Genomic DNA, 21398 nt, shown 5'->3' on the forward strand with positions numbered 1-21398 from the left:
AGGGTGAAACCTTTAGCAATCTCCAGAAGCACTGCACCTGGGGGTGTGGGTTAGGGGAACAGAGAGAGAGAGAGAGAGAGAGAGAGAGAGAGAGAGAGAGAGAGGAGAGATAGAGAGAAAGAGGAAAAGGTGCCTAAACTGGGAAGATAGCTCAAAGAGCAAAGGTGCATGCATTACATGCAGAAGGCCTTGGTTTGATCCCTGCCACAATATGGTCCCTCAAGCACTGCAAGGAAGAGCTCTGTACAACCCATCAGGAGTGTTGAACACTACTGGGAGCGGGCCCCGATAAGCTGGTGCTAACATCCTTTAAATATGCATGCGCACAACCCCTGGTGAGCACCACAACTACAGGTGCAAACGCTGTAACCAAATGTCTGGGGAAGGAACGCACCACTCGTGACAATAACCTCAGCAGTGAGAAAAGAGGGAGGCTCCACAGAAATCCACATGCACCTAATAGGACCTCCACTAGCCAGTGATGCTCTTCTTGGCAACAATCAAAACCGGCCCTCTACGAGCTGCGGCTCTCAAACTTTCCGTGCATTGCAATCACTGAAAGAGCAACTAAAATGTAGGCTGCTGGATGACCACAATTTCTGAGTTTCTGGATTAGTATATCCAGAGAAACAAGAAAGTAGACTTCTTGTTCCCACAAGAGGGGTTGGTCAGGGGTTTATACTTTAAGAATTGTTCCCCTAGAGCATTCATAGGTAGTGTCAGCTGAAAGAGCTCAGAAGAGCTAGGAGCTTTCTGAGTCTCCTGTGGGACTTCACCTTTGCTTAGGGAGACTGTAAATATATGGCTAGCCCTATGAGAGTTGCCCTTTTTTATCTTTTCTTTTTTTTTCATTTTTTAGCACACTATCCTTATGTATCTACTCACCAATGCAATGCTTGCTAAAGATAGTTGAGGCTGCTCCATTGGATGGGACTTCTTTGGTTCAAGAAGAAGAAAGACTGACTCAGCCTGACTCAGGCAAAATGAAAACATATATAGTGGTTCCAAAAGTGGGAAGTTCAGAACAGTCTTGATGAGGATTCAACTGAGGTCGTTAGCACCACATCTTCTTTTAGAATCTCTCCTTTCTCTATCTCTCTATCTTATTATTTCCGTTATGTAAAAAAGAAGAGGAAAAAGTCAAAGAGGAGGAGGTGGAAGAAGAAGAAGAAGAAGAAGAAGAAGAAGAAGAAGAAGAAGAAGAAGAAGAAGAAGAAGAAGAAGAAGAAGAAGAAGAAGAAGAAGAAGAGAGAGGAGGAGGAGGAGGAGGAGGAGGAGGAGGAGGAGGAGGAGGAGGAGGAGGAGGAGGGAGGAAAGGAAAGAGGGAGGGTATGAGGGAAGGAAGACAAAAGGACTTGGGAATGTGACTCAAGTAGTGTAACACACACCTTATATGTGTAAGACCTGAATTCAATTCTGGGCACCACAGGCTTCTCCCTTCCAGCACTCCTAATGACCCCTATGACACCCAAGCACTAAAACAATAACCAAAAATAAATGAATAAAAAAGAATCCTCCTCATTTCATTCTGAAGATTACTGCTGAAATTTAGGTCTTGGAAAATTCTCAGATTCATTATTTTACCCAGGAATTCTAGCACACCACACCTTGACAAGGGAATCAAGTGCAGATCCCTAAACCAATCATTACATCAAACAGCAAATGACAATTTCCTGTTTGGGCCAAAAAACAAAAAACACATGCTCCACTCTGACTGCCCAAGAAAATCTGAGAGCTGTGGGATTTGGAAAGAGACAGGAACCTGTGGGACCTTCCCAGCCTCTCAGGCACCCGTGGTCACTGTCAAATATAAGGCCCCATTCCTTCAACATCTGTCCTGCCATTCCTGGAGAGTTTATCATCCCTGCTCTTCGAACTCTTTTCCCATTGGCTTTCTCCATTACTGTGATTGCCCTCTTCCTATTTCAGTCTCCTTTTGAGGGTTCTCCTTTTTTGCCACTTAATCCACGACTATGCCTAAGTATAAGGATTTATCCTTAGACCTTCTCTTACTTCATGCTTTCTCCCTGACTATTGCCATCCTGTCTCTTGTTTTTAACTACCAGTTAAGTTAACTGCAATATATATATATCACTGTATCACTGCATCACTGTTATCCATTGTTCATCGATTTACTTGAGCAGGCACCAGTAACGTCTCCATTCGTCCCAACCCTGAGATTTTAGCAGCCTCTCCTTACTCGTCTTTCCCAACGCAGCCATATTGGAGGCTCTTTGAAGGTCAGGGAAATGAGACCTGTCATTGTTAATGTTTTTGGCATATCAAATACACCACGGGGAGCTTGGCAGGCTCTGCCATGTGGGAGGTATACTCTTGGTAGCTTGTTGGGCTCATATATATATATATATATATATATATGGTATACACACACACACACATATATATATATATATGAGGTATTGTGCCTGCCACAGAGGCAGGAGGGAAGGGTGGGGTGGGGGAAGAGATACTGGAAACATTGGTGATAAAGAATGGGCACTGGTGGAGGGATGGGTTGACTGAAACATAATCATGAAAGTCTGTAAGTCTGTAAATGCATCTCACGATGATTCATTAAAATAAAGAGAGAGAGAGAGAGAGAGAGAGAGAGAAGTGCCTGCCATATTGGCAGGCACTGGGATGGGGTTGGGAGGCAGGAGGGAAACTGGGACCATTGGTGGTGGGAAAAGTACACTGGGGAAGGGACGGGTGCCTTAATATTAAATGACTGAAATCCAATCAATGAACAACTTTGTAAACGTGTATATCACTGCGATTCAAATTTAAAAAATAATGGGGGGGGGGGTAAAGTTTCCTTAGATTGTTTATGAAATGTATAGGGATAATTCTGGAGACTGGAGAGATACTACAGCCGATAGGTAACTTACTCACCCGTGTTTCACTTCCCCACACTACAACATGGTCTCCTGAACCCCTCCAGAAGTGATTCCTGAGCACCACCAGGTTCGGCCCCCAAACTAAATAATATATATGTACATGTTTATATATTTCTGTGCAACCATGCTCAGCAACCAGCACATATACAAATGTACACTGCATTTGGCTTTGTTTAATGCTGTGTGACTACAAGGGCAGTTACTTCATCTGTAAGAGGCATGAGAGCACCAACAGTGAGTGTGGTCAGGTTTTTAAAACTTTATTTTAAAACACTGAAATTTGAATTTCACATGTTTTTTAGATATCATGAGACTATTGTTATTTTTAAATCACTGGAAGTTGTTTTGTCTTTAGAAAAACAAAACAAAAACACTCCAGCCCCCAAAGCATCAACAAGTTCAATCAGTCTCAGATTTTGAGAGGCCCTTGGGCTCCCTAGGAAAGAAAAGGTTGGGGCGTCCCATCTCACACTGCCTCCTGGGCTTGTGAATAAAATAGTATTTACAACTCTTTTTAAACTTGTTTTTCCTTTCTGCATGATTGGTTAACTGTGTGTAGGTGGATTTGCACCTTTAAGTAGGCTCATCACATATGAGTCACTAAATACCCAATGACCTAGAGGCTGTCTACACTGCAGCATCTCACATATACTTCCAATGTACCGTATATGAAGCCTAGGGTAGGAGAAGCCAACTCAGAGGCTGGGGCGCAGACGTGAAGTTCCATCCCCACCACCACATGCCCCCACAAGTACTACAGAGGGTGCGGCCCTGGTGCCTCTAGCATTGCTGGGCACTGGCAGCAACACTGTGTCCTTGAGCCTGAGCACTGAACTGCCAGGCTGAGGATATGGCCTGTGGCTCCCTGAGCACTACCTGTCAAGCAACCCCCACCCCAGTAATAAGAACCGAACTCAACTGGACTGATCTCTTGTTTTATTCCCCACCCTCCATCCCCAACCAGTCCTCGATGAGCCAAAAACCAAAACCAAACAGCACAGTCTTTTTAAAAAAAAATTTATTGAATCACCATGAGATAGTTACAAGCTTTCATGTTTGGATTACAATCACACAATGATCAAACACCCATCCCTCCACCAGTGCACATTCCCCACCACCAATGTCCCAGGTATACCCCCCTCCCACCCTCCCCCTGCCTCCATGGCAGACATTGCCACCACAATGCACCTGAATCACCCGCTTTACAGCCTGAGGTTCCTTGTGTTCCACCCGCTCGTGTTTCCTGTACCACCCACAGGTCTTGTGTGTTGGTGTGTCACAAAGGCACTCTTAAACCGTCCCCACAGGCAGAAACTTAATCCTGGCCTTCAGCAACAGGACTTTCCATTGCAACAGTCCCAGAGCGACCTTGCACATTCCAGCGCTGCCTTTCCCAATCCTCCCAACAGGACTGAAAGGAGTCGCCCACTTCGGCTGAGACACACAGTTCGCGCCTTCCCCCTGCTCCCAAAGAGCTTCAAGGCCGTTCCCTCACAAGATGACATTTAGGCACCTGGGCATGACCCAAAAGCTAGGCTATGACCTGGTCCCCGTCTGACCTCACTCCATACAGCCAGCCCTAAGGAGCTGCGGGCCACTTAAGAAGCATGTATTCTGTAGTGCCCTCAAAACGCCAGCGTGTATCAGGAAACACCTCACGAAGGGGCAAAAGTGGCTTCAATTCTAAGAGTGGACAGAGAGGATCTTCCAAGTCTGGAAAGTTGAAAGGAGATGATATTCAGGCTATTAAGAAGGAGTTGACCCAGATAAAACAAAAAGTGGATTCTCTACTGGAAAACCTGGAAAAAATTGAAAAGGAACAAAGCAAACAAGCAGTAGAGATGAAGAATGATAAATCAGAAGAGGAGCAGAGCAGCAGCTCCCTGAAGAAAGATGAGACTAACGTGAAGATGGAGTCTGAGGGGGGTGCAGATGACTCTGCCGAGGAGGGGGACCTGCTCGATGATGATGATAATGAAGATCGGGGGGAAGATCAGCTGGAGTTGATCAAGGATGATGAAAAAGAGGCTGAGGAAGGAGAGGATGACAGAGACAGCGCCAATGGCGAGGATGACTCTTAAGCACATAGTGGGGTTTAGAAATCTTGTCCCATTATTTCTTTATCTAGGCGCTTGTCTAAGATCAACACCAGATCCTCTCCCCTAGTATCTTCAGCACATGCTCACTGTTCTTCCCATCCTTGTCCTTCCCATGTTCATTAATTCATATTGCCCTGCGCCTAGTCCCATTTTCACTTCCTTTGACGCTCCTAGTAGTTATGTTAAGTCTTGCCCTGTAATTTTTGCTTTTAATTTTGATACCTCTTTATGACTTAACAATAAAAAGGATGTATGGTTTTTAAAAAAAAAAAAGAAGAAGCATGTATTGTGGCTAGAGTGATAGCACAGCGGGTAGGGCGTTTGCCTTGCATGCGGTCGACCTGGGTTCGATTTCCACCATCCCATATGGGCCCTGGAGCCCCACCAGGAGCATGAGCCAGGAGTAATCCCTGTGCAATGCCGGTGTAAAACGCAAAGGAGGAGGAGGAGGAGGAGGAGGAGGAGGAGGAGGAGGAGAAGAAGAAGAAGAAGAAGAAGAAGAAGAAGAAGAAGAAGAAGAAGAAGAAGAAGAAGAAGAAGAAGAAGAAGAAGAAGAAGAAGAAGGAGGAGGAGGAGGAGGAGGAGGAGGAGGAGGGGGAGGAGGGGGAGGAGGAGGGGGGAGGGGGAGGAGGGGGAGGAGTGGGGGGAGGAGGAGGAGGAGGAGGGGGAGGACGAGTGGGGGGAGAAGGAGGAGGAGGAGAAGGAGGAGGAGGAGAAGGGGAAGAAGAAGAAGAAGAAGAAGAAGAAGAAGAAGAAGAAGAAGAAGAAGAAGAAGAAGAAGAAGAAGAAGAAGAAGAAGAAGAAGAAGAAGAAGATATTAATCTCTTAACAACTTTGTAATCAAGTCTTCTTCCTGATTTTCTGTGTCCTTTTGTTAAGTTGCCCCATTTAAACTCATGCTTCACTTTCCCACACAAAATTTCAGTGTTCAGGGCAAGCGATGCCACTGAGTCTGTCTCTCATACCCACCTCACAGAATTGCAGATTCTCTTCTAGGATGGCCATTGTTCCTTTCTCCACCTGCCTCCAAGCTGCACAATTACTTCCATGGAAGCAGTTTCTGCTCCTTCTGCTTCCCTCCTGGCTGACTGTGAATCCTCTGTGAGCAATGTTTCCATTTCTTAGTGTCCCGGCAAGCTGCCGAGAATATCCCGCCTGCACGGCAGAGCCTGGCAAGTTCTCCGTGCATATTCGATATGCCAAAAACAGTAAGAACAAGTCTCACAATGCAGACGTTACCGGTGCTCACTCGAGCAAATCAATGAACAACGGGAGGACACTGCAACAAACAGTGTCCCAGGACTAAGCCCTGAGTGGATTTGATGCTTCACAGACCATGATGGCCTCTGGGCTCACAGGGCACCCCCACAGGGTGAGAGATGAACCCGGGTTCTAGCAGGATTCAGATGTTAGGGTTCGTGTTCCTCCAATTCAGAGCCTCGTGGCTTTTTTCCTAAAAAGACCATTTGCATGTAGAAAGGCTCGGGCCTTGATGTCAGGGGATGCCAACCCATGGAGTGGCCCCGCTCCTCGAAGTTCCATCTCACAGCTGGCTGAAGAGCAGCAGCAGACTCATGAATCAGCCCAGCTAGTTGACACCAAGAGCCCTGTGTCACCTTGCACAAGCATCCTAAGTCACCCCACGGCATCACTTTACTTAAGGAGTTAGGCATCCTGGACCCGGAGGGACACTGGCACCCCATTGACTGGGCAGCTCCATTTGCCCCTCATCCTACTCACTGGCCTCCCGAGGACCTCAGATTGGCAGAGCAGCTTTTAGCCAGGGACAGGTTACTCCCCAGATAAAAACTGACAAGTAGATTGGGCTCTGCAGCAGAGAAGGGCCAGTGTTCCAGAGACTGAGGTCTCTGATGGAAGGAAGGAAGGGCAGAGACGGGGTCCACTCCCCTACTTGTTAAAATGGAACCAACTGCTTTTGGAAGGCAGGTGTCTGTTAGGCCCCATCTCCCACCACTCAGCCAGCCTCAGGACCTGGAGATGCCTAGGTTATGCCAGGACCGAGCTTCTATGGCTTCCAGAGCTTTTTAGAAACTTCTTTCTGGGTGAGATGTGAGAAGAGTCCCCAGAGCCTTCCAGGCTCCCCAGCCCAGGGCAATTCTGTCACCCGAGCAGCTCTTCCAGACCCTTCGCCCCACTTTCTCTTCCCTGTCCTGTGGGGGGGGCATCAAATTACTCCTTCCCACATGTCAATGGCCCTGGATAGGTAGGGGAAGAGCCCCTTGCTGAGTGCCACCTTCATGAAATCCCTTGGCTGTGATGCAGTTTTCAAAGTAACTGAATCATCTGGTTTTTCAGGCTGAGATCAAATCTGGTTCCACGTGAGAAATCAGTCTCCAGAGCAAATGCTCTCATCTTGGTTCTCTTCCCATTCCCTGCCTGGACAGAATCTTTATTTAAAAGCAAAAAAAAAATCTGGACTTCAAAACCTAACTGCCAGAGGGATGGAGTTTAGTGATAAGATCACATGTTATTACTCTTTCAGGAGGCCTTGCATTGGATCCCAGACACCAAAAAATAAAACAAAATAGTGTAAAATGTAGCAGGCATTTAAATCTTGTTGAGCAAGATAAAATGTTTAAAGAAAGCATCAGAGTGGGCCTAGAGACAAGAACTTTTTTTCATCAAGTTAATGCTTTTTGCTAATCCTATTTCTTCTCTGCTGATAGCAAAGGTTTAGGACTCACATTTCATGGATGTCATTTCTTTTATTGGGGCTTGAGCATCAGTGTTGGGCTACACCCAGTGGTGCTCAGGGTTTCTGGCTCTCTGCTCACTGCCACTCAGGACACCATAGCAAAGTTTGGGTAGAATTGAGTGGGCCACATGCAAAGGCAGGAATCTCAAGTTCTGTACTATCTGTCAAACACCTACTCCCTGGATATCATAATGAAGGGGAACTCTCCTCTGTTCCCTTATTTCCCCCACCCTCATGCCTAACCACTTTCTTCCTATTTCTTTCAGTCATCATATAATGATCTACCTTTCAAGGAAAACTCAAATGTAATGTATACCCAGCCCAGTATTGACCCTCATTCCCAAGCAATTTATGCACCTACATGTCATTTCTGCAAACTTATCATATATGTCTGTTTTCACCTGCATATAACTCCTCTAATTCACAATTTTGTCACCTGTCACCTACACTAAGGCAGTAGACCCTTAGCTGAGATTTCTCTCTCCCATGTCTTTATTCATCTATCCCCATCATCAATCACTATCCCTACCGCTACCCCAGGGAAACTTCCTACCTGGCGAACAGATTTAAGTCAGGTCAAAAAATCTTTGATGTGAGATGGTATGAACACTGTTGTTCTGATGGTATCCAAGACCAGGGCCACAAGAAATAATTTTGGGGTATAGGAGTGACATGCAGTGGGCAGGGGAGAACATGAAGTAGTAAGAAGTCATCATGGGGGCCCCAGCTCAGAGCTCCATCATATTGCACAGAAATACTCAGGGTGTGTGAGTGAGCAGAGAAGACTCTCCAGACACAAGACTTACCTAGAAGTAGAAAAGAGAGAGCTCAGGATGTTCAGGCCTCCAGGAAGACCTGGACCAAAATGCCCTCTAACCATAGGAGTGAGATTGCAGGTGATTTTTCACCCAGTATGGGGTTGAACTGTGTGGATCCATGTATGTGTGAATAGATAGTGCTCCAGAGGAATTGATAGAAATGACTTCAATGAGATGAACGCCCGAGAGCCAACAGCAGGCTCTGCAGAGGAGACAGAGGAAGTGGTTCCTGAAGAGAAACTGACATCAGACAATCTGTTCTGAATATTCGGCACAGGTTTATTTGGGAGTGACGCAGCACTGTAGCACAGTCCTCCCGTTGTTCATCAATTTGCTCAAGCGGGCCCAGTAACGTCTCCATTGTGAGACTTGTTGTTACTGTGTTTGGCATATCGAATACACCATGGGGAGCTTGCCAGGCTTTGCCGTGTGAGCGAGATACTCTAGGCAGCTTGCTGGGCTCTCCAAGAGGGGCCGAAGAATCAAACTCGGGTTGGCAGGCTCGGCCGCATGCAAGGCAAATGCTCTGCCCACTGTGCTATCGCTCCAGCCTCGGAGTGAAGTAAAATGGTTTTATTGAAAGAAATGTGAGAAGAGAAAGAGAGAGAGTTGTGTTCTATAGATAACAGGGACTTCTCTGAAGTAGAAAAAAATCAGTGCTTTACTTCTTTTTACGACACAGAAGCTTTCCTAAGAAAGGCATTGAAACTAAAGTAAATGGTGAAGTCTTAGTATCATTATAGAAACATGTTTAGAGAAATGAAGAAGGAAAAAATGTCATATAGAAATGACAAGGCACCGGGTCATTTCCACCCCCACTGCCCTGAGACAGCAACACTTCTCTCCCTCAGCTTACTCACCAGGTGACAGTCAGAGTGAAGACTCCATGAAGACTCACTACCACCACGTGAACAGTAAATGCAAAATATTCGTTGATTGCCTATCTTGATGCTGGTTTCCAGTCAGTAGCAAATCAGTAGTAGTTAATTTTGGGATGGAGAGAGAGATGTCCAAAGTTATATACAAATTTCAACTGGGATTGGAGATATCGTTGCCTCTGACCTCTATGTTTTCACAATGTGATTTTGTGTACTGTGACTTATGTCTCTGGAACATGATGACACATTTTAGTTCTCTTCTCTGGGATTGAATTTTTCCGAGAAAGAAAGAAACTGAGGGCAAATTCTAAGGGTCCCCTGTGGCAGAAACCTTATCTTCTGAAAGAATTCCTAAATTCCTCCCATCATCAGCAGAATATCTTCGAAGAAATGTGTAGCCTATAGATATCAAACATTTGATGGGGACTCCCATATTGCTCTTCAGAAAATATTCTCTACTTCTGTTTTCTGCCATCCAATCAGGCAGTTATTTGAATATATATAACTGCCTTTTAGCTAAATTATATGTACAAATAAAACAAAATGAAGCAAAACAAATGGTATACTAATTATATTTTAGAAACAGTTCCTCACCCAAGATGCCAAGTTTTTAATTCATTCTGTTGGCTTCTAATCTATTTGGTTTAAAAGCTCTTTTGATTGATGACAGATATGTGAACTAATTCATTACATATTCATTCATTCATCCTGTTACTCTTTATTAACTGTCCATAGAATGCTTGGCATAAATTGGGACAATTTGATATGCACAAAGTTTCCATATTGTTTATAACATCATTGGTTTGCCAGTCTGAAGGGGAATTTAACAGTGCATTTACACTTTTTAACTCTTTAAGTAAATTGCTCTGTCAGGCTTTTTCTTCCCCAAAGTATCCATTTAGAGTCAAATATAAAGAGCACATTGACACTACCTTAGAGAAAGGAGCTACATTCAGCATATGTCTGTAAATTGCTTGGCACTCCTGGCATTGAGCTTGGGCCAGCCTTAGTGAAGACTGACCAACAGAGTGTGGTGGAAATAATACAATGGAACAGCTTAGGCTCTGTCACAAAACCAATGGGGCACCACCTGATTCACTGGAACATTACCTGAAAACCCAAATGCTCCATGTATTATGTCCAACGTAGAGGCCTCTGTTTTATGAGAAAGCCCAAGTTGACCCATGGACAGCCCACACAAGAGGCTCTGAGACTACCTGAGAAGGGAGACACAGATGCAGACGCAGAGACACTAACTCTCACACTGACACAGTTAAAGCTTGAACTACTATTGCAAGGCAACCTCTTAATAGATTCCAAGGTGGATCCAACTAGGCTACCCTTCCTGAGTTCCTGTCCCTTAGAAACATTGATTTATTATAAAATAATTATTATTGTTAGATACCATTTAAGTTGAGAAGTGGTTTGTTACACAACAATGGATAATTTGATACAGGAGAAAAGGGGGAGGGTTCTGTGTACTTCTCCACAGCTGTTCTTAGGGATGGCATCAAAAGCGTTATCTATAAACCAGAACAACAAAGAAAATCATCCACATCTTCTACTTGCCTACTTGTTTTTCTAGCTATTCATGGTGTGTGTGTGTGTGTGTGTGTATGGGTGTGTGTCCTTATGAAATAATGCCTCTAGATTCATGCGTAACTCTAAGAAAATTATTTGGAGGAGCTGGAGTGATAGCACAGCAGATAGGGCATTTACCTTGTACGTGGTCGACCCAGGTTCGATTCCCAGCATCCCATATGGTCCTCTGAGCACCGCCAGGAGTAACTCCTGAGTGCAGAGCCAGGAGTAACCCCTGTGCATCGCTGGGTGTGACCCAAAAAGCAAAAAAAAAAAAAAAAAAGAAAGAAAGAAACAAAGAAACAAAGAAAGAAAATTATCTGGAGATAAAGACTCCAACTTGCTTAGATTTTAAGAAAAGACAGTGTTAAAGTAAGAAATGGTAACCACAGTTTTAGCCAATATGTAAATCTCAGAGTCCTTGCAATGACAAGATATAGAGATTAAGTACACTGTTTCTCTGCACTTAACATCTATGTAGCAGATGTCCAAATCAATGTGCTCTAATTACTGTACGACTTAAATGGCCAAATTTTATTTATCCACAGGGAAAGCTTATACACTTACTCTTCTTTTTCAAGACATTTATAACAAGATATATCACTATTAAATTATCTGGTCAACCATAGTTTACAAGTTACTATCTAAAAGCTCTATTTATTTTCACACAGCTCTGCCTTTCTCTGTGGCTGGCTGTGGCCTACCTTGCAACAAGTGTACCAGCTAAATGTTTCTTCAATTTTCTTATAAATTCTGATGAACTTTTGTAAAAGTGGCACTTCCTAGAGTAGAAATAAGACTTGTCTGAACATTATCTTAAGAGAGTAGGCAGTTTCTACTATAATTTTTTTTAAAAAATCAATCACTAAAACTGCAAGATTCCCAGTAACAGCATAGAAAACTAAAGGAGAAATAGTGAAACTACACTGCCTAATGGCAAGGAAAGAAACAGCGGGTCAATGAGTTTATCATCTCTTCCTCAAACATTCTGGAACCAGGTCAGTACTGGGGATGGAAAATAAATGGATCACAAAAGTTGCTTGATATAAGAGGTATTCAGAAATATTATTTTTAGGGGGTTAGGCTGAAGGATAAAAGAGAATGTACAGGAAAAAAAGAAGCAACATAATAATGTATTAGTGAATCTATTGTTACAAGTCAAGTCTGATGCAGGCACTGTGACAGGTGGAAAAACACTAGGGTGGAAGTGGGGGAGCAGAGATGGAGCCATGCTTGGGGACCACCCCAGCACTAATCCTATGTCTCATTTTCCTCCAGTCCCTGGATTTATTTCTCTTTGAATTCTTATTGAAGCAACATTGGCTTCTAAAATTACATGTGTTTTTGGTGTACAACATTATAAATTGACTTCAGTATAGGTAGCATTATATTTGTCACCAAAAACTTAGTTGCTACTCATTGACATACAATCCCCTACTATTATACAAACCACTTCACATAACCCACCAACTCCTCTTCTCAGCTAGTAACCATAATTGTGAAACAGATTGTATACCTCAAAAGAAAAGAATGAAGGAATTGGATACTCATTTGAATTTGGTAAGGATACTTTTGATAATGAATACACGTTCATTGGAATGCACAAAAATGAAAATAGGTAAAACTAAAAATCTCCACCAACAGGTCAGCCTGTACCTGTGGGGCGAATGTATCAGCACCCTGATGTTGCCTTCAGGCTTCCTGATACCCCAAAATTGCCATTGTGCAATTTTGTCAGACCCCAAAAACTTGGGAACAAGTTTACCAAGAAATTAAATGGCCAAAAGTTAGGTTTGTGGAAGTCACACCCACAAAACACTTCCGGCTCAGCTATACAAGCTCACTTCGAGTTAGGATGGGCTACCTCCCCCACTTCCCAATACACATGGAAGCACTGGCAGTCACCCTCACGAAACAATTCCAGCACCACTCTGTAATCTCTACTATTGGCTTTGTCTTAGAGACTCCTAAGTAAAACTCGAAAGAGATCAAAAGCCACAGTTAAGCTCAGACCCATACATGGCTGAACAGACCGAAGTAAATTGGAGGGGGCAGGTTGGTCTGTGCCCACCCAAGCAGAGTCCTTGGCAGCCACTTGCTTCCACAATCCAAAATTGCCGCCATACCCCAACCCTGACTCCAACATCTTGGGATGGACCTCACCAAGATATAATCTGCTGTAAATTTTGTAATGTGGATCTTAGTGCACCAACAACCCTTGCCTAGAGACACAGAGGCAAGTTCCGGAAGACACCACTGTGCTGGAGATCTCTCTGGGCCCCATACCAAGCCAATATCACCAGGGTTACCCAGATGGAGCAGGTGCAGTCTCCCTGCCTACTGTGGATGGAATCCTGGTGACCAAGAGCTTCCACAAGCAAGGCCTAGGTATGCGGGCTCCAGGACTAAATCTCTAGGCTGTATGTTGGCAGAGGACCTGGACTGTCCCTCCCTGGGTCACCCACCCAGAAGACTAGCTGTCACACCCACAATTTGCCTCTGGATGCTATCTTAGCACACCAACAGCCCTGGCCCAGAAACTCGCAATTGAATCCCAAAATGGATTAGTACTGTACAGAGATGTCTCTGGAACCCAACCATTACAATCTAGAAATTTACATTTACAATTGCAGCTGCACAAGCTCTCATAATATTCTAAATGAGCTTTGGAAAATATATAACCTAGAGTCTGCCTCTGGAAGGTAGGCTTGAATGGTGGTGGGAAAATTCGAACAAAATTAATGCCCAAAATTAGAGAGAGAGTATTGGGGAAATTGTCTGCCATAGAGGCAGGGTGAGGACTGTGATGTGTATGTGTGTGTGTGTGGGGGTGGGTGGGGGGCATACTTGGGAAATTGGTGGTGGAAAACGTGCACTGGTGGGGGGGGGGGGGGTTCCATCATTGTATGGCTGAATCTCAAACAAGAAATCTTTGTAACTCTATCTCATGGTAATACAATAAAATAAAAAAGTAATGTGGAGTTCATGCCTAATTCAATCAGCTTAATCAATGGCTGAACAAATAGCAGTATACTCCTACATTATTTAAAAAACAAACATAAAAACTAAAAATCTATGTGTCTCAGTGATTGAAGGGTTCAGAAGATAAAATCCTTAGGGTTCTATCAAATATATGTATAAAAAATCATCCATAGAAGAAGACAAATGCAGAAAGACAGATACCTTTTTAATTCACTTATGTCTAGAATATAATGAGATAAAACAAAACCAGACTCTTAAATCAAAGAACAAATTGATGGCTTCCAGAAGGGAAGGGACGTAAAAGATGGAAAGGGAGTCAACTTTATGGTGATTGACAAAAATCCAGGTTTTGGTGGTGATTATTATGTAATATATACAGATAATAAAGAATGAAGCTATACAACTGAAATATTGAAATATATAATTTTCAATATTTTTGTTATAATTTTTGTTATAATTTTTAACAACCAGGATTACCTCAAGGACAAAATGTTATTTTAAATCATCATGCACATTCCAGATAAGACACATCAAAAAGAACAAGAACAACTAGTGCTGGCGAGGGATGCAGGAAGAAAGGGACTCTTATTCACTGTTGGTGGGAATGCCAACTAGTTCAACATTTTTGGAAAACAATTTGTGCATTCCTCAAAAAAATAGAAATTGCCCGGGGGTATGGTGCCACCAGCAGGTCAAACTGTACCTGTGAGGCGAGTGCGACAGCAACCTGATGGCGACTTCAGAATTCCAGATACCCCAAAACTGCTGCTGTGCCTTTGGCTAGACCCCAAAAACTTGGGGCAAAGTTTACCAAGAAAGTAAAAGGCCAAAAGTTAGGTATGTGGGAGACACCCACAAACCACCTCCAACTAAGATATATAATTGGAGGCATGGTCTCTCTGGTTCCTGATCAAACTGCTTAATGGCCATGATTCCAGAGACTCAGAAACAAATTTCGAAACCCAACGGCTTTTGGCAGAAATGTGTCCAGTTCCTACAATAGGTTACCACCACTGGGCCACCCCAGGTGGGAATAGGTTTTGTACCTTGGCCTGTTCCCCCTGGCGACCCAGTGGCCGCCATCCTCTGGAGACCACTGGACAGTCAGGTTTGGGCCCGCAGCGACAAGACATGCGGGGCCTCACGGGATGGGGGTGGAGCTGGCCCTTTCTTCCCCGTCCCAATGAGACCCCGAATCACTGTCCATGAACGGCCTCTCTGGCTCCTGATCAAGCTCCTTAACGGCCATGATCCCAGAGACTCAGAAACAAATCTTGATACCCAGTGGCTCTTGGCAGAAATGTGTCTGGACCCCACAGTAGGTTACTGTGGCCGGGCTACCCAGGGGGCAAAGGGTGCTGTCCCTCCACCTGCTCCCCCTTGGCAGTTCAGTGGCCACCATGCACCAGAGGCTACTGGACAGTCAGGTTTGGGCCTGCAGCCATGAGACACACGGGGCCTCACAGGATGGGGGTGAAGCCAGCCCTTTCCTCCTCATCCCAACAAGATCCCGAGTTGCTGCCCATGAACAGCCTCTCTGACTCCTGATCAAGCCGTTTATTGACCATGATCCCAGAGACTCAGAAACAAATCACGAAACCCAACGGTTTTTGGCAGAAATGCATCCAGTCCCTACAGTCCCAGCGCTTGGCCACCCCAGGTTGAAATTGGTTTCATGCCTTGGCCTGTTCCCCATGGCGGCCTGATTGCCACCATCCTCCAGAGGCCACTGGACAGTCAGGTTTGGGTCTGCAGTGATGAGACACGGGGGGCCTCACAGGATTGGGATGGAGACGGCCCTTTCCTCCCCATCCCAACAAGACCATGAGACCATGAGCCATTGCCCATGAATGACCTCTCTGGCTCCTGATCAAGCTGCTTAACGGCCATGATCCCAGAGACTCAGAAACAAATCTTAATACCCAGTGGTTTTTGGCAGAAATGCGTCCGGACCCCACAGTAGGTTACTGTCGCTGGGCCATCCCAGGTGGGAAAGAGTGCTATTCCTCCACCTGCTCCCCCTTGGCTGCTCGGTGGCTGCCATCCTCCAGAGGCCACTGAACAGTCAGGATTCGACCCTCAGTGATGAGATATGCGGGGTCTCATGGGATGGGGGTGAAGCCGGCCTGTTCCTCCCAAACCCAATGAGACCCCCGAGTCGCTGACCACTAACGGCCTTTCTGGCTCCTGATCAAGCTGCTTAGCGGCCATGATCCAAGAGACTCAGGAACAAATCTCGGAACCCAACAGGTTTTGGTAGAAATCCCTCCAGATTTAATTGTTAAAATTTCAGAAATTCAAAATTGTGCGGCCACTACTGCAGCCACACAACATCATGTGTTATTCATAACCAGCAATAGAAAACAACTTGTCTACTGTTGCCTTTTCAGCAGATCTGAGTGTTGGGGTAAAATTCCAAATAATAATGGTGGGTCTGGTGTCAAAATATTGAATGTAATCAAAGTAGACAGAGAGTAATATAGAAATCATCTGCCCCACAGGTAAGGGGAGGTATGAGATGGGGATATACTGGGGTTTTTGGAGGTGGGGAATGGGCACTGGTGAAGGTATGAGTGTTTCATTGTATGACCGAGACTTAAACCCAAAAGTTTTGTAACTGCTCTCACGGTGATTCAATAAATAAAATTATAAAATTTTTTTTAAAAAACTATAAATTGAGCTTTCATATGATCCAGTAATACCACTTCTGTATATATACCTCAGAGTTGCAAAACCATAGCAGAAATGATATCTGCACTGTATTTTCATTGCAGCACTGTTCACAGTACCAGAATCTGGTAACAACCCAAGTGCCTGAAAACAGATGACTGGTTAAAGAAACTGTGGTACATTTACACAATGGAACAGCTGTTAGAAAGAAATGAAGTCATGAAATTCACTTATAAATGGATGAACATGGAGAGGATCATGTTGAATGAAATGAGTCAGAAAGAGAGGGACAGACATAGAATGACTGCACTCATTTGTATGAGTTGTATGCACTCATTTGTACAACTACAAAACATATAGTATGATATTAATCCCCAAAGATAGTAGAAACAAGGGCCAAGAGGATTGGTCCACAGTTGAAAGTCTACCTCAAATGCTGGGGGATTGTTGGAATAGAAAAGGGACCACTATGACAATAATAGTTGAAGGGATCGCTCTGGATGGGAGATGTGTGCTGAAAGTTGGTAAAGGATAAAAAATGATGACTTCTTGGTATCTGTACTTCAAACCACAGTGCTCTAAAGGAGAGAGAGAAAGAGAAAGAAGAAAACTGCCTATCATAGAGGCAGACTGGGGGTAGCGGGGGGAGGGTGGCAGGAAAGATGCTGGGGACATCGGTGGTGGGAAATGTAAACTGATGGAGGGATGAGTTGTAATGCTGTATGATTGAAATTCAATCATGAAAGCTTTGTAACTGTACATCTCACAGTGATTCAGTTAACAAAAAGAGAGAGAGAGATAACTCTGGTGGTTTTAGTTTTAATTTATCCACAATACTTTGCAATCATAATTCTTTTGGTTCTTTGGGGAAACTTCTTTTCTCATTTGAGTGATATTGCATGATGGTGAAGTCACTTTTCTAATGTTCAGACCCACTCCCATTGTAGAACGCAAAAAGATTACAAACTAATTGTGGAACCATGCCCCATGTTCTAGTGATTGGTTCAGAATGGACACATGACCTAAGATGGGCCAATTGCAGTGCTCCATTCTACCTGATTCATTCAGAAAGAAAGTTCACCTTTTCTCTTTTTGAATCATGAACAATAATAATGTCAACCCAACATTTTTCAGAAGATTAGAGAAAACTTTTATGACGCAGAAATGAGGAGCGAGGTTGGTGGGGGTGGAATCTGACAGGCAAGAAAAACGCATCAAAACAAGTCTGAGCTGAAATGTCAAGAGTGAGATGAAAATGTTGTTTGTACCCTCAGAGTGAACCTTGCAAAACAGCTGAACCTTCCCCTTGACTTCAGATTAAGCGAATCGGTATATCTATCTTTTGCAGTGTGAAGAATATTTTTGCTACAATTTGTCCAATCATTTTAATACTGCCAGTTACTCTGGAATTGAAATAAATATAGTTTCTTGTAGGATAACATTGGTTTGTCCTTTCTGCCTTGCCACAGGGAGCTTAGGTTTATTGGGTTACTTCTATCACAATGATCCCATTCCTGTGTTTACTTGTAACTTCTTTCTTTGTGCTCTGTTTTAACTTGTAAATATTGCTTTTTCTCTTCTCCTTAAGTCCTTTGCAGAGTTAATTCAGAGCAATGTCCTTTTTCTATAGACACAGGAAGACAATTAATGTTATGCTTTTGCAACTTGGGAATTAATTGACTCAGAATGTTATTCACTCCAAGGGCATCTGTTCTCTCAACTTAAGCTTCAGCTGCCCTTACTTCCTAGCTCCCCAAAAGCAGGGTCCTGAAGAGGGACTGGATGGACCAAGGGCAAGCTGTAAGCTATGTGCTACCCTGGCATCGAAATGGGCCTGGCCAAAGTGCCTTAATACTTAACTATAAGTTAAGAGCATAATCATCGACAAACTCTGTCATGATCCAAAAAGTAATAACTAGAGTAGGACCCTGCTAGAGTTAGGAAAGATTAATCTGGCCTGAGCACAGTAGTCTGAGATCTATAGCGAGATGTCCCCAGGAGAGCCACCTTACAAGCTCAATGTATCACTTACTGTGTCCATACGAAATAACTTATCTATCTCTTAATATTAAGAGATAGAATTAAGATGTTAATTAGGTTATTGGACTAAGGAGAGGAGAAACACCCCAGGTGGTATTCCTGCCCTTGAGCCTGATTAGCAATCAGGAAGGGCTTTGATATGTTGATGTGTTACCCAACCTGGGTGGCTGTGTGGTTGCTACCACCAGGGTGGGAAGTTGAGGAGAGACGAGGGAGAGACCAGAGCAGCAAGATGTAGCGCAGAGAGACTAGCAAAGGGGACAGAGGGAGAAGAATGTAGGGGAAGAATGAGGAGCAGGCACATGGAGAGAGACTGTGAGAGGGAGCATGGAGAGATGAGCAGGAGAGACAGGAGACGAGAGGAGACGGGAATGAAGGGTAGTGTGAGACGAGAATGGGGGGCTTAGTGAGACTGAAACAGGTGCTTGGGGAGAATGAAATAAATGGCAACTGATCATCAACCAGCTTGGCAGCCTCATTTCCTCCTTCATCTGCCCAGGACGTGGGCTGCCCTGGAGAGGGGAACAGCCAGAGTCCACCAAACGCAGGAAGCAAAAGGGAGAGCTGCGGGATCTCTCTAGCTGCCTGGAGATTACACAGTTTGTGATTCCAATTTTATAAAATAAAACTGTCAGAAAAATACTAAACATAGCAAACATTTATTGAGAGCCAGGCCGTGTGTGTGTGTGTGTGTGTGTGTGTGTGTGTGTGTGTGTGTGTAGAAAAAGAGACGTGAGCATGAGCATGTGTTAACATGTTAGCTTATCTGCAGGACAAACTTCCGCAAAGTTTCTGGTACTTGGAGAGCTTCAAGATAGAGTTGATTTCCATTTCTTTGTCTAGTCCTCATTCAATTCCCAGTCTCCTATAGCAAACTATATTACATTTGAAATCAAGAGAAGAAACACATCCTGCAAAATAGGCTACTCAATTTATCAAACCAGCAAGATGATTTCTCACTAATTGTTGTTTTAATATTAATTATGAGCAATAATATATTGGTGTCATAAAATCAAACTAAAATATATTATCTGTCATGCTCTCTCATTTTGTGTGTCTCATAGCTGTGTCTTCCTATTAATCTCGCTGGTATATTTGCATATCTCCTTTGAAAATTCCCTCACAGACACCCTTCCTGTGTACTAACTAGGAAATGGCTCTGACCCTGGAATAAGACAATGGAGTTCTTGAGATTAGAAAATCCCTTTGAACGGAGTTTAAACAATAGCTGAAGTTTCGTTGTCTATCTTTTTATTTTAACTTTCCCAAGGATGAGAATCCATTTGCCTCCATCATGTGACCTACTGTTCTTTTATTCTTGGGTTCTAAAGGTGGTAGTTGGGGGCAGGGGCATTCCTTAAGTTTTTCACAGTCAGTTTGAAATAACTGAATTAAAAAAAATCGTCTTGAAAAGACTAACCAAAATGAGGAACTGAAGTTTTGCTTTTTTTGTTTTTTAGTTTTAGTTTTGAGTAACCCTTACTACTAGAGCCTGACTCTTGGCAGCCTGGTGGCATATCCTGTTCCTCTTCCCCAGTTCTCACCCTACCCAGACACCCAGACACGGTCACAACTGCAGCTGCCACCTTGGGGGAGGCAGACAAATAGTAAGTGTTTGCATACCAAAGCAGAGAAAGGAGAGGACAATGTAGATCACAGCTTAAAAGCTGGGCTCTGGGGTTCTATTTCCTGGTGTGGATCTTGAAGCCCTCATTTTGAGTGTAGGACTTAAGGTCTTAGACAAGAGTCTTAATCTCTGGCAGCCTCATCCATTTAGAAATAATAGCAAGTGCAAAGACCAGTATTGAGAAGAGGTGAAATGTTTCTCAAGCCCTGAGCTCAGTGCCGAGTATATAGTATGTGTGACTCTTTGGGGGTTGTTATTCTTAGCCAAGGACTTTCACAGACATTTTTCACTATCTTCTCCCAGCTTTGGCAGATGTCGCTGACACCCCCACCTCCACCCTCACTTGATGCAGGAGACACTTTCAGGACTAGGCATTCATTTACATGCTGCCATGGGGTGAAGCCTTGTGCATATATGTCTCCAGTATAGCAGCACAATTCACTGTGTCTAAGGCCAAATATAATGAACATTCATTTTAAGGGTTTGAAGAGGTGAATGTATGGACCTTGTCTGTGGACCCCACAGATGAAGAGTTTGATACTCAGCAGTTATAAGTGTCCTCTTCAAGATCGCAGCTGGTGAGTAGCAGAGTCAGGGGGCTTTTGCTAAAGAATCTGGAGGAATAACAGTGATACCTCAAGAGAAGACAATAAAGTTTGCTGGAAAACAGATGAGATAAAGGAATCATTTGTTTTTTAATTTTTGACCAAGCTTATGACAATAGTATGCTCTGTTTCTAAGAAATAAAGGCTTGTACAGATATGCCTAATTGAGTTTTTTAAAAAAAATGAAATCCAGCCAGGTTAACAAGTGATTGCTTTGGAAAGGGTTCATCCCATTTTAGAAACAATCAGTAAGCTAAGTTTAGAATCTCAGATGAATGATTTTTCTTGGTGTTTTTGTTCTTGTTCATAATCTCTGATAACCTGTTGTTTGACTTAATTTTAATTCTTGGCCTAAAACTCATCGACTTTTTAATTTGGGGATGTTGATCATATGCAAAAGATTGAATAACCACAATGAAATAGCACTTCTGCTCATTCCTAAACACACGGATCTTTCACTAACATTTCTGTGACTTTTAATGATT

At 43.7% G+C, this 21398-nt stretch overlaps 1 protein-coding gene across 1 annotated transcript; it reads left to right on the plus strand.

The window, feature by feature from the left end:
* Nucleotides 1–4504: 4504 nt before the first annotated feature.
* On the plus strand, nt 4505–5262 carry LOC130022090 (heterogeneous nuclear ribonucleoproteins C1/C2-like). The gene has a single exon (XM_056112825.1). It carries the CDS (start codon nt 4505–4507, stop codon nt 4976–4978), a length of 474 nt encoding a protein of 157 aa, XP_055968800.1. The 3' UTR covers nt 4979–5262.
* Nucleotides 5263–21398: the final 16136 nt, after the last annotated feature.

The sequence above is a fragment of the Sorex fumeus genome, unplaced genomic scaffold (genome assembly GCF_029834395.1).
Source record: "Sorex fumeus unplaced genomic scaffold, SorFum_2.1 ptg000002l, whole genome shotgun sequence".
In the NCBI taxonomy this organism is placed as follows: Eukaryota; Metazoa; Chordata; class Mammalia; order Eulipotyphla; family Soricidae; genus Sorex; species Sorex fumeus.